Genomic DNA, 18,672 nt, shown 5'->3' on the forward strand with positions numbered 1-18,672 from the left:
CAAGTACCTACGTAATACAAAAGCTATGTCATAATATAAAAAAAAAATAAAGAACAGTCCGAGTGAAATATGGGTTAATTTCAACTCTGTATCGTGACCAAAATAGACGTAACATAATTAGCGACGGTGCAATGACCTATTAATTAACGAAAACTGGAGAACTGTTATAAATGAGATGGAATTATTAAAGCTGTCCCAATTTGTATGAATAAAACTTGATATCAGAGGCCGATTTAATTGATACATTTGACGAACATCTTTAGCAATGATTGGACTCCTACTTTATAACACTTACTAGCTGACCCGACAGACGTTGTTCTGTATATAATAAATAAAATAATGTTTTTATATGAATTTCTCAATAATATATCATAACATCAAAAATTACTTCGTAAAATATGCACCCTGCTGTCGTAATGAAATTGTTTCATCAATTTCACAGCAGAACTGTCAAACCGTGCGTCAATAAATTCTCTCATAGAAATTATGTATGGACACATCAAAGGAAAAACAAATTTGTTGTTTTAATTTAATTTAGCGGCATTATCCTATTTATTCACCTTTTAAACCTTCTCTGGACTTCCACAAATAATTCAAGACCAAAATTAGCCAAATTGGTCCAGCCGTTCTCGAGTTTTAGCGAGACTAACGAACAGCAATTCATTTTTATATATATAGATAGAAGTTAGATTATATGACCATTTATCAAACAACTTGCGGTGTTATTCACTTAATTTCAAAAACATTTCGTTTTTTTTTAGTATTCTCCTATCATAACCCGACTTCAAAAAAGGAGGAGGTTCTCAATTCGTCGGTATGTTCCTTTTTATGTTTGTTACCTCAGAACTTTCGGCTCGGTGAACCGATTTTGATAATTTTTTTTATTTGAAAGTTGGTGCTATCTGTCAGCTAAGGTAGGTTTGTAACTATATACATCGCTGTAGGTGAGATGTGCTTGTGTCGCACGCGCAACGTGACAGGGCGAGAGTGAGGCCGCGGCCAGAGGAAACCGATTCCAAAAATAAAAATAGATTGTATAAAAATACGCAATGTTTTTTTTAATTTTTGGAGCATATTATATCTATAGTTTTAGAAAAGTTTTTTTTTTGAAGTCTGTTGCCGGGAGCCGCCTGTCAACGACATTCGAACGACATGCTCGCTCGAAGCTTCTAATGTTGCTCTACCAAATACATAATATTTCTACTATTATTAAAAGGGTTTTATCCATGCTGTATAATATGATGTTTTAAGTTTTCAAGTCAACCAAACTTCAATATTTTGGTGAATTCGCTTAAAACAATAATTGACGATTTTGATAAGAGAATACGCATCATACGATTTCCCTAAATCGGAATGTAACTTCAGCACAATCGGAACCGAAGCGTGATTTGTGTTACAAGAATATGAAAATTTACTTTTTGACATAAGGTCGCTTCGATCCTATTCTCGCGAATTATGAGAATAGGGCTGGGCTACTGGTTTCGTGTACTGTCCGTTAAGTCATACGTGAAGGCTGTGTTTTCAAGACTTATTTTTTATGAAATTAAGAGACGAGACAAGAAGGACGTTGAGCTGATGATAATTGAAACGCCCTGCCTTTTACAAAGCAGTGCTCGGGACTGTTGAAAAACCCAATAATTTTGAGCGCCACTACAATTGCGCTTGTCACATTGAGACATAAGATGTTAAGTCTCATTTTCCCAGTAATTTCACTAGCTACGGCACCCTCCAGACCGAAACACAGTAATGTTTACACATTACTGCTTCACGGCATAAATAGGCGCCGTTGTGGTACCCATAATCTAGCCGGCATCTTGTGCAAAGGAGCCTCCCACTTATAATCTTAATTGCGTGCTTTACCCGAATTCGTTTCACGCATCACATAAACCTAGAAGATATTTTTGGACTAAAAATAGTTGGAAAAACGTCTTGTTAATTAAAAAGTTAGAAAACATTACAAAACAATAAACAATAATGGAATCAACCTAATACTGATTTCATATACCTAGGATGTTGAAGGAAATACAGGATTATTTGGAACACTACTTGAATACCAAAAACCTTGTTAACAATAATATGCTCATCAATGATAGGCGCTTTTGAAGCTTACTAAATTTGACATCAAACATATACTCACTAATACTTATGGATGGTTACGTGAACTTAATGTTAATTATTATTCGACAGACCTTAGGCGCTATACAGATAGGATTTAGCAGGGAAACCAATCATTAGCGAATCTGAAAACTAGAGATAAACTTCAAAATTCAAAACCACGATAATTATTTTACACACTTTAAGTTATTTACCAGTGGGAGGCTAGTTTGCACAGGATGCCGGCTAGATTATGGGTACCACAATAGCGCCTATTTCAGCTGTGAAGCAATAATGTGTTAGCATTATTGTGTTTCGGAGGAAGGGCGCCGTAGCTAGTGAAATTACTGATTAAATGATACTTAACACCTTATATCTCAAGGTGACGAGCGTAATTGTAGTGCCGCTCAGAGTTTTGGGTTATCCAAGAATCCTGAGCGGCGCTGCATTGTAATGGGCAGAGCGTATCAATTACCATCAGCTGAATGACCTGCTCGTCTCGTCTCTTATTATCATAAAAAAAACACTTAGTGGCGCCATCAACAGTATATTTAACTCGTGTACTAGATCAGTTTCCATTTAGCCTTAAACAATTTTTAATTCAATAAGAATAATTTTGTTAGATTATTTAAGTTTTATTTTATTATTATTTATATAAATAGCGTTATTAATTATTAAGTCATATGTAAATAATTTGAAATATAATAAAATAAGAATTTAAAATTGTTGAAATAGCTAACGAGGAAACATTAACGGACTCGAAACGTTACGTTCTCGACACGCTGCTTGGCTTTTTTAAACCCTGAATTATACTGATTTTGAAATAAGAATAAAATCATTATTAACTGTGTCTTCAATCTCCATGTTCTACTTTTTTATTTTTGTTTTTGTAAGTGCTAGAGTACCTCAAAAAGTGCTAAAAACGTCTGAATCATATAAAAGGCCTAATATACAAATCCGAAATCAATAGGCTAAAAAAACAAGACACAGTCCTACACAGAATATTTCCTTTCTATTCAGTAACTAAAATTTCGTTACGATAGATTATTTTTGGAGAAGCAATATTGGCGAGAACGAAATCCTGATTTTCGGGTCTTCAACTCATGATTTTTAGTCGGAGCTGTAGTTGTACTTATCTCACTAATGATTGTCCGGCGTTACCGCTACGTTTGTATGTTGTTTTAGAATTCATCTGAAAAAGTCTAATGTTACGCCTATAATATTGAATATTTACCAGAGCCAGGCTCGTTTGCCCACGATGCCGGCTAGGTTTATGGGTAACATAACGGCGCCTATTTCTGCCGTGAAGAAATAATTTGTAAACATTACTGTGTTTCGGTCTGAAGGGCGCCGTAGCTAGTGAAATTCCTGGGCAAATGAGACTTAACATCTTATGTGACGAGCGCAATTGTAGAGCTGCTCAGAATTTTTGAGTAATAATGCTGAGCGGCACTGCATTGTAATGGGCAGGGCGTATCAATTACCATCAGTTGAACGCCTTGCTCGTCTGATTGTTTGCTTGTTATGCTCAACGAGGGCCTTATCTGATAAATTTAGTATGCAGAAAATAATTCTGCAGTCATAAGTTTTAAATTAACTGTTAGAGTAGGTTAGGTTAGGTTAGGTTAGGTTAGGTTAGGTTAGGTTAGGTTAGGTTAGGTTAGGTTAGGTTAGGTTAGGTTAGGTTAGGTTAGGTTAGGTTAGGTTAGGTTAGGTTAGGTTAGGTTAGGTTAGGTTAGGTTAGGTTAGGTTAGGTTAGGTTAGGTTAGGTTAGGTTAGGTTAGGTTAGGTTAGGTTAGGTTAGGTTAGGTTAGGTTAGGTTAGGTTAGGTTAGGTTAGGTTAGGTTAGGTTAGGTTAGGTTAGGTTAGGTTAGGTTAGGTTAGGTTAGGTTAGGTTAGGTTAGGTTAGGTTAGGTTAGGTTAGGTTAGGTTAGGTTAGGTTAGGTTAGGTTAGGTTAGGTTAGGTTAGGTTAGGTTAGGTTAGGTTAGGTTAGGTTAGGTTATCAGAAACTACATAACCCACTTTTATATTACTACTAAATAATTATTGTTATAACAACAAGCGAAGCAAAAAAGAAAGACACTTACTATAATATATATTATTTGCTTATCAACAATGGCTTTATAATTTCGACCTACTTACTGTATTTTAATTAAAACTATAATCTATCTATATATATAAAAATGAATTACTGTTCGTAAGTCTCGCTAAAACTCGAAAACGGCTGGACCGATGTGGCTAATTTTGGTCTTGAATTATTTGTGGAAGCCCAGGGAAGGTTTAAAAGGTGAATAAATAGGAAAATCCTGCTAAATTAAATAAAAACAACAAATTTGTTTTTCCTTTGATGTGTCCATACATTTCTATGAGAGAATTTATTGACGCACGGTTTGACAGTTCTGCTGTGAAACAATTTCATTACGACAGCAGGGTGCATATCTTGCGAAGTAATTTTTGATGTTATGATATATTATTGACAAATTCATATAAAAACATTATTTTATTTATTATATACAGAACAACGTCTGTCGGGTCAGCTAGTATAATATTATGTCAGATAATTTGGAAGTACACAATACAACTTTAAGAATGGAGATGTGCTCTTTTGGAGAAATATAGTTCGTATTTCCTCTCATGTCTGCTTGTAAAAAAGATCTACAGATAACGCACGAGTTGAATGCAGAGCTCAGGAATGCGATAGTGCTGTGACCTAATGATGACCACAATCATAAGTGTGACGATAAATTTAAACAATGCTTTAAGTTTACCATTTTAACTTAATAATTAAATTTCCAATTTTTGTTCTGCCTTTCTTAAACACACAATATGTGTAAAACATTTTTCGCCATTTCTCGTGCGTGGCGATGATAAAAACTTTATTATGAAGTTATACTTATTTGGCCTAACAAAGCAAAAATCCTTAAATTCTACGTTTATAGAAAGAACAATATTGTAAAAATCTTGCAACGATGGCTTTGACAATTAATTATTAAATAACGAATACGGCTGTACGGGCTTGAATTTTTGCCTATCCTAATAATGGACGAATAACCCAAAAAAAACGAATATCGCAAACGTAAGAAAATTTTAGGAACCAACTACACCCTGTTACTTTTGTGTTACAGTGATGCTCGCTCATCTTATAATTTCGCTCTCATATCTTTTTCATAACGCGCCTAAAGAAGTATAATTTCAAAAACTCGTTTCTTTTGTAATGAAACCTGACGGACTCGGATCAGTCATTATTAAAATCAAAAAAATAACACTATAACAAGGTAAGCGTACGATAATCGACAAGTACAGCACATCACTACACTGCAGACGCGCGAGGCGAGGCGTGCAAACTGCGGGGGGGAGATGCTCCCCCTCTTTGCCTCAGACACCTACACATAGCATTCAACTCGCGCGATATCTGTACATTCCATAGGAACAATTAGTTCTACGTTAATTAATGGCTAAATTAACATAAAAATGCTTACAATTGAGTACTCGTTCCTCCGGGCCGACCTGCGGAAAGTGTCTCTGGAACTTCTTCTGTCTCGACTTGCTGGGATGTTTGCACTCCGTGGCGTCCCCTGAGTCGGGGAGACCAGCGACCTGCACCGACGGCGCCGACCCCGAAAAAGGCTTCACAGCTTGCCTGCACCAAAATCAATAAAATCACTTGCAGTGCCAACCAAAGAAAGTAAATGTACCTACACATATCGATCAAAAGTCATATTTTTTTTACATTTGATCGATGTACTGTAGGATTCAAAGTCGTTATTTTTATGTGGAAATCGTACCAATTTAGCTTTAACTTTATTGTATTATAACAATAAGCCGAAATGCTAGCAGCTATTTCGGCCAACGGATTAGCCGAGCTATCGGTATTGTAAACAAACTAATCTCTGGTAAGTGGATCTATGTATCCTTCAAGGAATGGCAAAGGTACACCCCAGCCAACGCGGGAAATGTGAAAATTACAGAAAATACCCAGCAGCGTCTTGGCAAACTATATTAATAAGTTTTCTTTCTTAAATTGACATTAAAATGTTTAATCTAATGATATAAACATTACGTATGTTATATTATTTATATTCTACGTATTACCAAATATTTTTATGAACCTAGGTACTTTTATATGTTTATAACCAAGAGTTGTCTGTTGTCAAAGAAACTGTGCGTTTTTGGCGACATTGAAGTAGCAATGCTTTTTAGGCCATATAATTTTGCACAAAAAAAAAAGAAGATTTATTATAACACAATTGAATTAATTAATAATAAATATAAATAATTAATGATCTAGAAAGTACTATAACTTTTAGCTAGGGACGGTAAATAGTATACATATGCTGTTTGCATATAATATGTTATACAATAAGTAATAGTGATGTACAGTTTTGTTGCTTTTTTATAAGTTTTATCGTAATAACTGCTGGTAGACCTTAATCCAAATAAATAAATCAATGTTTCGGGAATACCTTTAGAACTCAGATACGAACAGCAGATATAGTTAAGGAGTATGTATACTTCCCAACTAATGCACTCACACATAAAGACAACTGTTCACTGAGCGAATATATTAATTGCTGGTGGGTCTTCCGCGTAGGTCCTTACGGGCCTCGGGGTAACTGTTCGGGGCGATGGCCCCTTTCAGTAGTATAAACGCCGCCTGCAACTACAGACGGGGCACTGGGTGGGACCGGTTGGTCCGTGGTGTCATGTCCGGTGGTATCTTGCTACAGTGCGATCAAGCCCGCGTAGTGTCGCGAGCGATCTGCGGACTGCAGCCGGTTTGTAGGTCCGTGGTTAGCTTGCGCCCGCCGCTCAGCGAGGTCGAGCCCGCCGGTAGTGTACCGGTGAGCGCCCATCAGCCAGCGGCGAGGAAGCAGTCGTGTCCTAGGAGACTAGGTCACGTGGTAGTCCTCTTCCGTCCGGCGGTCGTCGATGGTATGGCGCGATGCCACGCAAATACTGGGATCGCGCTCCATCGGCGCGCGCGAACATAGAGGTGCTCAGGCGACGAACGAAGTCGTCCAGGCTCTCCATGCGCAGGTCTCTGGAGATGACCTGATTTCGTACGAAGCGTGGTGCTCCGGAGATGGTGCGGAGCGTCAGCGACTGCTGCACTCGCAACGACTTGCGACCCATCTCGCTTGTCAGCGCAAACCAGGCGGGGGCAGCGTAGGTGAGTCGCGTGCGAACGTACGCCTTGTATACGCACAACTTCGTACGGAGAGGCAGGTGGGACGCCAGCACGGGTCGGAGAACGTTCCGTGCGGCGCGCGTCTGGGCAACCACGTTCTTAACATGGGGCCGCATCGAGAGTATCCTGTCGATGGTCACGCCGAGGTATTTGGCCTTCGGGGACCATACGACGGTCTCGCCCATGAGTGACACCGGGGGCGGCAATAGGCGCGCCCGCCCGATGGAAATCGCCTGAGTCTTCGCCACATTGACCTTGAGTCTCCAGTCCTTCAGCCAGGTGGGAATCGCGTCCAGTGCTCGCTGCATGCGGGGCATTCAGCGAGGTGGTAATGAACGCCGCGTCGTCAGCATACAGCGCTAAAATGGCGCCGTCGGCGACTGGAATGTCGTCCGTGTATCTGCTGTAGCAGACGGGCGACAGGCAGCTTCCCTGGGGCACACCAGCTCGGATGGGGCGCTCCGTGGACAGAGCGTCTTCAACCGCCACTTGAAAACGTCTGTCTTCCAAAAAGGTGGCCACAGTCTTAACTACTCGGCGGGTAGTAGTAGACGAGGACAGCTTGTACACGAGGCCGGCGTGCCAGACGCGATCGAACGCCTTCTCCATATCGAGGAATACTGCAACAGACTGCTCTTGCTTGTTGAAGGCGGTAGCGAGATGGTGCAGTACCCTCGTCACTTGTAAAGTGGTGGAGTGTTCGGCACGGAAACCGAACTGTTCGTCGCGTGGCTGAAGATGCGGCGTGATGTGCAGCAACAGTAGCTTCTCGAAGACTTTCGAGGTGGTGGATAGAAGAGTGATGGGACGGTAACTCCCAGGCAGCATGATGTTCTTGCCTTGCTTGGGAATCAGGATGACTCGGCCGAGCTTCCACGATGATGGAAAGTGCCCGGTACGGAGGATTCCGTTGAAGAGCCGCGTCAGAGTCGCGATTGCTCGCGGAGGTAGGTGACGCAGGGCTTCGTTGGTGACTCGATCAGGGCCGGGTGCTTTGCGCAGTCTAGTTCGCCGAATCATCCTTTGGACTTGTCCGGGGGAGAACACGACGGGGTCTTCTGTCGGTACTATCGGCGACTCGAAGTAGTTCTTCACATGTCGCTCGATGGTCTCTACGTGCTGCACATCTGCGGTCGGGTTGGGTGTAAACTGCGTCTCCAGGTAGTCCGCAAATATCTCCGCTCGATCCTCAGCTCGGTAACGTGGGGTTCCGTCACTGGCCATGAGGGGTCTAATCGGGGAGGGCTTCCCGGAGAGTTGGCGGCATAGGCGGTGCATGCCAGACCAGTCGTCACCGGCTCGCTCAATGGCGGAGTGCCAGGATTCGTCTGCAACTGTCTCCAGTGCGTCTGAGATCTTGGCAGCCAGAGCGTTCAGCCGCGTCTTCATGGTCGGGCACCGCAGGTTTTGCCATTGCCTTCGCAGCTTATTCTTCTCCTCGATCATCGCTTGTATGTAGGCAGGGAGCTGGGGTTGTCTACGAGTAGATGCAGCGTCGAGTCTGGACTCTCGAAGCGCATTGGACGCTGTTGCACTGAGGTCCGTGGCGAGTCGATCAACGTCTGCAGGGCTCTCTACTCTAAAGGATGGCGAATGTTCGGCCATGTGTTCGGCGAAGATTCGCCAGTCCTGGCGATGCTTCGGAGAAGGCAGCGATGTCGTCATCGGGGTTGTCTTCAGCGTCAAAAGGACTGCTTGGTGGTCGGAGATGAGGTGGTCATCCAGAACGTCTTATGACGGTGCGGCAGCTAGGCCGCACGTGACGGCTATGTCAAGGACGTCTGGCATGTGGGCTGCACAGTACGGGTAGTGCGTCGGGACCTCTGGTCCTAGCACCTGGTAACCGTGGCGATCTGCGTCGTCCAGGAGGCGTCTGCCATCTGGGCTCACGATATTGGAGTTCCACGCCGTGTGTTTCGCGTTGAAGTCGCCCGCGACAATCGTGGGCAGCAGCGAGTCCAACAAGGTGTGGACATCAGCCACTGCGAGTCGGTTCTGCGGCGGCTTGTAGAAAGCGAACACACGGGTGGGCTGGTGTTCGATGCAGATCTCCACGCCTAGGGCATACGACGTCTGCAGTTGAGGTACTGGCAGCAGTTGGTGAATGACGTTCCGACGGACCAAGACTGCTAATCCCCTGTAAGCAGTCCCGATCGGCGAGGCGTGGTACTCCCGGTAGACGTAGTATCCGGAAACCTTCAACTTGTCTACCGGTCTGAGGTGAGTCTCGCTGATCAGGCCGATGTCCACTCGACGCTGAGAAAGCAAAGTCTTGAAGAGACGGGCTTTTTGTGATGAAAGCCCGTCGGCGTTCCAAAACACGATGCGGAGCTCAGCCATAAAAGGTGCAGAGCTCCGTGATGCAACCCAGGATCAGCGGAATAGGGTCACGCTGCTCCTGGATGGCCATCAGCACATGATTCAATGTGCTGATAACTTTGGTGAGTCGCGGGTCCAGCGGCGTCACTCGCTTCGCCTTCGTCCCCCCTGCGGGGGCGGCGACCACGGTGGGCTTGGACGATTTCGTACTGCGCTCGGTAGGCTGCAGTGCGGCGGACGCAGCAGCGCGTGTCGCAGTAGGTGGTGCGGCAGGTAGGGCGCCTTGGCGCGCTTGAGCGCGTTTCCCGCGTTTGCGTCGGCGTTTAACCGGTTGCCGTGGCTGGTTAGCGGCAGCCATGAGCGAGCCGGGCGCGTCGGCCTCTAATGCGTGGGCAGTGGGAGGATACGCGCGCGCTGTTGAGGCGGTGCGTGCGATGGTGCCCGCCCGGCGTTTGCGCGTCTCTTTGCGGAACACCGGGCAGTTTGCGTTGTTTGCCGTGTGCGCGCCACCGTAGTTGGCGCACGTCGGCGGGTCCTCCCTGGGGCGCTGGCACTCTCGTGCAGGATGGTTGTCCCCACACCGCACACAGGCAATGGGCCGGTGGCAGTTGTGCGAGGAGTGCCGAAACTGCTGGCAGCGATGGCACTGCGCTGGTCCCTTTCTGCCGCGCCACGCCTCGATGGTGATCCCGGGCATACAGAGGAGCTCGTGCACCTCATATATACCCGGGATGAGATTTGGCGTACGCTGGAGTTGCACGAACATCAGACATCCCGGTCTGCCTGGGCGCGCGGGGATCGCGCGCACGTGCTCCGGGACGTATCCGAGCTCACGCAGCTCCGCGTCCACTTGTGCCGGCTCTGTGTTTGCCGGCAGGCCCCGTATTGCTACCTTAGCGCTCCTCTCCGCGGGGAGCGAGTAGCAGAACCAGGAGATTCCAGCGACACTTTCCAGCTGCGTGAGGTAGCGCTGGATGTGGCGGAACTCCTGGTCCGACTTGGGGATGAAGCGGACGCCTTTGCCAAACGGGCGTCCGTTAGGTGTGTGGCCGAGTAGCTTTTTGAGCTCCCGGAAATGCGTCGTTGTATTTTTTGAAATATATTAATTTCAAAAAATACAACTAACCTATGTAACGGCTAAAAATATTTAAAGTGTGTTTAGAAAATAGCATCTTAATAATACAGCGCCATCTAGTTTCACACTCATAGTAAGTTACTGTGTAATTCACGCAGTGAAGCTTACATAGTACTTAACAGAGCAATCGAAAAATAATAAATGCTTGCAATTGTGAAGCAGAAATATTCCACTGGTCTTGGTGAACATTTAAATTATGAAGATGAAACAGTTTAACTATCATTACAAGGCTTTTTATGATGACTATTTTAATTATACTTTGACTCTCCTTTATTTTTGAGTTGGAATAAATATAGATCATATATACGTCTAGATAGACTATGACAGCTGTGAAAACGTCAAAAAAAATGAGTTTAGAACTACCCTCTATTTTGAGCAATTCACGCTCACTAACACAAAGTGTTATACAAATCGCGAGTGTAATACGTAGGTTGTCATAAAATAATATTAGTATAACAAACAAGATACCAAATAAAGACGACGGCAGACATTTTGTTTTAGAAGTATAAGGGGCCATCCATAAAATACGTCAAACCACTTTATGGTGTTTTGACCAACTCCCGCCGGCCCCGTCAGATATGGACACACTTGTGAAACCCTACATTTTTTTTTATTATATTATTTGAGATACTGTTTTATGTGAATTTATCAGTAATATTACATAACATAGACTAACATCAAGAATTATTTCGTAAAATAATATTGCTCCCTGTTGTTAAAATACCAAATAAAATTATGTCACAGCAGAACTGTCAATAAATTCTCTCATAGAAAATACGTCCATACAAAATATACATCATTAGTTTAGGAGTTCGTTGGTAACAAACATCAGGACACTGGATTTATATATATATTAAATTAGATATAGATATAGAAATATAGATTTAAATAAATATAGCTACTTCTCAATTTTTCCTATAGATTGGGAAGCGAGCGGTCGCTCACTGACGACCTAAGCCTACAAAAGCCTCAAATCAAATAGGATAGAGTTAGTAATTCTTTAAATTTTGCTTTACATGTAACTTTTGAGTTTTAATATTTAACACTTTATCATGTGACAAAGCTTTTGATCCCTGTCCTTCCAGAAATACTCCCTAAGTATTTAATGGCCCTTAAGTAATTAAGAAATAAGTACTGAAACCTTTTCTACACCCAAAAAATAATTTTGCAACACTCAATAGAACATCAATTTAGCACACCAACAATTTTTGGGTACATTACATACACATACTCGTAATTTTTAAAATCGGCGCTATTTTTAAGTAGTGCGTGACCAATTTTCATTTGTCAATGTGTGTTATTCATAATAGTCTGCTAACTTAAAGCATTGCTAATTCTCACTCTGTCTTCTTCTATCGACCTAAGTCAGAATGAGAAAAAACACTCCTAAGCGGCTGTTTAAAGTTAGCGGACCATTATGAATAAGGGGGTAAGCAGCTATAAATGCCAAGCGTGGCTGAATGTTTACGACTTGCCAATCAAAATCGGTTACACTGTTTTCTGTCTTGCTGTATATCTGTTAGAGATCTTCTTCTCTTTTTACCGCTTCTTTCGTCTATGCGCTAGTAATTTGTGAGTATACAGGTGGTTTTTTGAGAAGGGCAGTGATGGCCAAGTCGGAAACTACGAGACTTAGAGGAAAGTCGTCAAAGGAGTCATGCCATCGATTTATTAGAAACCAATAACTGCATATTTAGTTTCTTAAACTTTTTTGGAATTTTGACGGAAATAGATCCGAAAGATTTTTCAAAAAAAAAAATCCTGTATTATTGGACTAATAAGGATCAATCTTTGCAAATAAATGTATTACTAAAAATGAAATCAAATAGAAAAATTCTACAAACTATTATAACAATTATAATGAAAACTTAAACATACAAAAACAATGATAGCATTTATATTTTAAATAACTTCGAATACGACGATCGAAGCAGAGAAAATGGATTAAAGAGAAAATTTGTGATAAAATGTTTGTAGTAAAATTACTTCGCAGGGAATGGCGCCGCCGTTTGTAACACCATAGTTCTTCGTTTAATAATATTGAGTTTCACACTACAAGCACAAACGCAACTGAACATAGATATAGTCCGAGAGACCACATTTCATTCTACACAATATCACAATATGTAGTTAATCATCGTGGAGCACCTCATTGTAATAATTTGCAAGGTATATAGCTTATTTGACAGCTAAATCATCGATCAACGCTCTCAATGTTACTGATTTATATTAATATCGCATTTATATTTTATATCAATAAGAGTTACAATATTATCTGTGATATATCAGATATCAAAGCTTGATCATATTTGTATCTAATACTCGTATATAGCTGGTAGCTGATAAAAGGCTGGTGAATGAGAGGATATCAGAAATAAGCATATGTTAACAATATCGCAGAACAAACAGGCATAATAGTAATTCTCAAAATGTTACTCTGTTCAAGTTATGTCATTTATATTCGATAGTGGATAACTTTATAAGTTCGCGCCAATGACATGATCATCTAAAATAAAACGCCTATAATTGTCAGCATAGTATATATACTAAAAAGAGCGCAAAAAAAGAATGCTGTGAGAATTTCTTGCGCCGCTTCTTCTTTCTCAGAGCGCCATTTGTTTCCGAAGCGGTAGTAGTATCTCGTATATTAGAAATGACATCAAAAAGAATTCTAAAGGAATCAATTTTAAGAAAATAAATGCCTTTTAGTGAGTTGTCACTGTAGTAAGTTACACTCATTTATAGAACCAACTCTAGCGTTTTTTATTCTTTCAAGCCATTGTCGCAAAAAAACTAGACTCACAATCCCGCGCAAAAAACTCTGCCTACGCGTCTATTAGGCAGAGTTTTCGTTTAGTTGTGTTTTGACCGCGCTCTGAATATAACGCCACGCAATCACAAAAGTGTTCCGTAAAAAAACTGTCCAAATAACAGCACATCGAAACTTAAAAAGGATGGAGTGTCCTATTACAGGTAAGTGTCCCTTTAAATTTACAAAATTATATACCATTGAGGGTATTTAAACATTTTGCTAAATAATTACATTCAATTGCTAAAACAAAATAAATCGCCAACGAAATGAGCAAAAGAGACCGACGTCTCTTTATCGTATGCAATAAAAAGACTTTGAACATTACTGCCACGAAATAAGGTGTTTATTTGAGTGAATGTTTTAATGTTATCTGTATAATAATTATCTGTTAATGTTAAAAGTTAATACGTATACACAACGCCACTCGGATATTTTTGACGACATTTTAATAGGCTATTGTGAGTTGTTTATAAAACGTCAATGGCTTGAAACAATAAAAAATGTGTAGAGCTGATTTCAAGATAAAAATTAGGAATTATTATAAGAGTATTTTCAACGAAGTAAAATATTTATATGAATCAGACTATACAAGTGTATCTATACTAAGAATCAGTGTATATTAGTTTGGGGTAATCTACCATATATATATTTCTATAAAAACTATATGTGCTTAACTGATTAGTGCTTACCGCCATAATTGTTACAGGTACCAGAAAAAAACAAATACTGTAATAATATTAATAATACAAATGTAAAAGTGTGTGTTATGTGGCAGTACCTAATAAATAAATAAAGTAAAATTCATTGAAATCTTTGTAAATAGAAAATCTAATAATTAAAATTCATCGGTCGGCCATGCAACACCAGAGGAATATAAAGAGGCGGTAGAACAAAATAATAAAAAATTAAATTAAAAATAAGACATTAGGCTTAAAATTTTACCTGTATATTATCAACAATATATTTTTCAAAATGCTCTTACAAAATACAGAATAATCATTGAGAGTAATACCAATGCTGATTCTATACCAGATGAAACAAGTTTGACTACTTTAAAATTTTAGTAATTGTCTCCTGGAGTACAGTAGGTACATAAGATTTCGTTTATAATAATTATCTCATCGGTATTTTAACGCACCTATATGAAGTAATAACGTAAATAGTCAGCATATTATAAACGATTTTTCTGCTTGGACTGTATACTTCTTGATAATATTACATACGAAGGTCAATATAAATCTCACTCTAGATTTAGAATTGGAGTTAGGTGCACAGGACAATAACAATATAGATAACAGAATATAGATAGTAGATACTCACTTTTTTAAAATCAAAAATCCCATTATCACTAAAGCTTGTATTGATAACCAGGACGCCGAGGAAACTGATGAAAAACAGGAGCAACGCAAGCTTATATCGAAGAATATCAACTCAGGGTTGACAACGAAAATCATAAAAAAGACCTTATTCCTATAACAGTAAGGTCTTATATAAATGTGAGATGATAATACATTAACCATGAGTGCCGTTGATTCGACTCAAGTTGGTGAATTTTAACTTGACATATTTAATAGAACTGTTATGCAGTTAACAGTAAAGCATCATGGCCAATAGGAGTGCGACGCCACATAATAGGATTCGGTGGTGCTTCCAAAATAAGCATTGACCCACTTAGTAATCGAATAAATAAAGACTGCCTGTCAAAAACGTTCGATACGCAAGTTGTCCACAGATTGCGGGTTTTATCTGAGCTGAAAATAATGAATTTGGTTTATTTTTTGGTCCGTCTCAGTGTTTTTTTAATGAAAATAAGGGACGAGATGAGCAGGACGATCAGCCCATGGTAAATGATGCGCCCTGTCCATTCTGGAAAAACCCAAAAATTCTTAACGGCACTATAATTGCGCTCGTCACCATAAGACATAAGATGTTAAGTCTCATTTGGCCAGTAATTTCACTGGCTACGGCGTCCTTCTTACCGAAACACAATAATGTTTACACATTACTGCTTCACGGCAGAAATAGGCGCCGCCGTTGTGACCCATAATCTAGCCGGCATCCTGTGTAAAGGAGCCCATTGGTTCACCGGAGTCACTTGTTCAAAGGAGTCTACTGGTGTGTGTGATAATTTTATTATCTATAAAACTCCGTCACATTTTAGGCATTTCAGTCCGTCTGAACATACATCAGACCCTCAAAATTAGTATGCGTCGACCAAAAATTCTGGCAAATGATTGATCAAAAATGCTAGATGAAGCCATTCAATTAAAAAAATTAACACAGCATAGGGTCCAAAAATATATTATACCTGCATTTCAATAATATACGTATTATTAATAATACCTTTGAAAAACTGGAAACAGTCAGTGCACTCACGATTTTTTCCCTCAGAAATGAATTCGGCCTTTTTGTAAAGGATTACATCATATTACTTATATCAAAATTCCTGTTTCATTTAAAACAACAATAATTAACCCGAGCTGGTAATAGAGCGTATAATGTTAATTATGTGATAATTATAGCATTTAACACATTTAATGTAGTTGTTACAACCGTGTTTGAACAATATTTTAAACATCAGAGAAAGTTTCAGAAAATGACGCAATTACTGGAAGACTGAATTAGTATTACAGTGCAGGCAACTATGGGAGAACAATCAGCATTGGGCAAATGAGACTTAACATCTTATGCCTCAAGGTGACGAGCGCAGTAGCAGTCACGCTCAGAATGTTTGGGTTTTACAAGAATCCTGAACGGCACTGCATTGTAATGGGCAGCGCGTATCAATTACCATCAGCTGAAAGTCCTTCTCGTCTACTCCCTCATCTTCAAAACTCTAAAAGAGATTAAAAGTTTTGAGTCGGTAACAGCAGACTCAAAAATATACACAAAGAAATTATGAAAATATATACACATGAATAATTATTGTTTCAGATTAATAATAAATCCATTTATCGACATCCGTTAAAACAAGACTCTCAGTTTAAAATAGATGTTTTATTGATATATGTAAATGGTTTTCCTTTTTATTACACGCTTTTTATTAGCTTCACCTGTATGTATGTTTGTTTTTAATCGACTCATTTGCGCGAGAATTTTTGGTGGTCCTTCACAGTGCGGTTTTCAAGGAGCTTTCTGCCACGTACTACAAAGCTGTGGTATAAGCGTCCGGAAACACCGCACAAGGAATGTGCGGTGTTTCCGGGACGATACGACATGGGTACCTTCAAAAAAAGCGCGTACCTTAAAAGCCGGCAACACTCCCGAGATTCCTCTGGTGTTGCAAGAGAATATGGGCGGCTGTGATCACTTAACACCAGATGATCCGTACACTCGTATGTCCTACTTTTCCATAAAAAAAAAACTAATAATACAAAAGTGTATCAGTTTATATGAACTTCAATAACATAATTTTCCTATTATCGTGCGCAAAGTTCGATTTTGCGCATGCATTTGTGTTCGCAAAGTACTTCTGTCCCACACGTTGACAAGAGCGTGCGAGAATGTTTGAAAATAGTTATAGTTGTCGAACTTTGCGCAATTTAATAGGAAAAATAGTATACTATACTCGTGCGCACGTAGGTCATCCTGCACTCGCTTCGCTCGTGCGGGAACGACCTACTTTGCGCACTTGTATCGTAATGTACTATTTTTTACGAATTCTGATATATTATAGACGTGCTAGTGTTCATAAGACATTCAGCGAGAAAAAGCTTCATAGTAAAACCGAATGCTTTAAGTTTTAAATACAGTTCAATTACAATTCTAGTGTAACTCGATAGGTCTTAGTTTTCTTCAATTAGTCTCATCACACGAGTTTCATTTTCCTCTGTGTTGCAATTGCAATTGACATACGACCATCGAGGATATCAACAGTTAAGATCGTTGATTCCAATTCCACAGCTGACGATGTCAGCTTCCATTTTTTTTATAGAATACTCTTTTTTGATCATACGACATTTACTACTTATAATATTGTAAGGTAAAAATACTGTTCTCTTATTAAAATTTGATTTACTTATAAATAGTAAATATACTTTTTTCAGTTATCTGCTTTGTGTAAATAATATGATGAATAATATGAACTATTTAAATTTCATACGTTAATAGATTGTATTTATAAATAGCAACATTGTTGTAGAAGAAAAAAAAAACAATGTGTGTTATAAATTTAATTTAGAATTTTGTATGTTCTTTATAATTAACTAGCCGATACCCAGCGACGTCGTTCGCGTACGTATTTTAACACCTTGGGTTACATTACTAGACTTTTAGTAGGGATCCCTAATTTTTTGAAATTGTAATATAGCCTATAACACCCGGGGATAATGTAGCTACCCAACAGTGAAAGAATAATTCAAATCGGTTCAGTAGTTGCGGAGCCTATTCAGTGCAAACAAACAAAGAATCAAATCTTTCCTCTTTATAATATTAGTATAGATAAGTTTGAGAAACAGAACTTGGCACCCATTAAGACCTCAATTTTATATTCAAAACATATTATTTATATTAACCTTGGCCCCATTTTCATTTTTGATGGGATCGTTTATTACAAGACATAACATCGTTTATTACCGATACATTAGGAAGGTTTAGATTATAAGATATCTTGTACTAACACTAGGTTTTAAGATACCTTGTTACTAACACATTATGATCCTTTGTTGATCGAAATAAATAATTTATTATTATTATTATTATTCACCGTAGAACCACAACTGCCTTTTATTATAATTTTAATTTGGATACGACTAGAATTAATCTAATTAACATTGACTGTTTCATTGGAGTAAACTTGAAACCTCTTTACATCATTTATATATGCATGTTAAAGTCTGAAAACCGCGCGGTTCCAAATGATTATAGAAGCATATTTGAAAGGTGCACACAATGCGCAGAGGCGACGTAAGCTTGGAAAAAATAATTGTGGTTGGAAATACCGAAAGGATCGCGCGGTCGTTCTCCAACAAGATCGACTGATCAAATTAAAGACTTGTCATTAAAATTCTCCACGGTTGTTAGAGACGCGCTGGAGAAAATCCGGTGGAGGCAGATCATCCGCTACAGATACAACCATAATACTGACCACGATCCTCAGACATGGGCGACCGACTCCAGAGAGA

General features: G+C 39.8%; 1 protein-coding gene across 5 annotated transcripts in view; it reads right to left on the reverse strand.

The window, feature by feature from the left end:
• Window positions 1–18,672, reverse strand: part of LOC126980151 (GRAM domain-containing protein 2A-like) — a 109,568-nt gene that overhangs the window by 26,184 nt on the left and 64,712 nt on the right. For all 5 annotated transcript variants that reach the window (XM_050829735.1, XM_050829737.1, XM_050829736.1 and 2 more), the window contains one exon: window positions 5,575–5,735. In XM_050829735.1, coding sequence (XP_050685692.1) covers window positions 5,575–5,735 — 161 coding nt within the window. The remainder of the gene's footprint in view (window positions 1–5,574; window positions 5,736–18,672) is intronic.

Source organism: Leptidea sinapis, chromosome 5, assembly GCF_905404315.1.
Source record: "Leptidea sinapis chromosome 5, ilLepSina1.1, whole genome shotgun sequence".
NCBI classification, from domain to species: Eukaryota; Metazoa; Arthropoda; class Insecta; order Lepidoptera; family Pieridae; genus Leptidea; species Leptidea sinapis.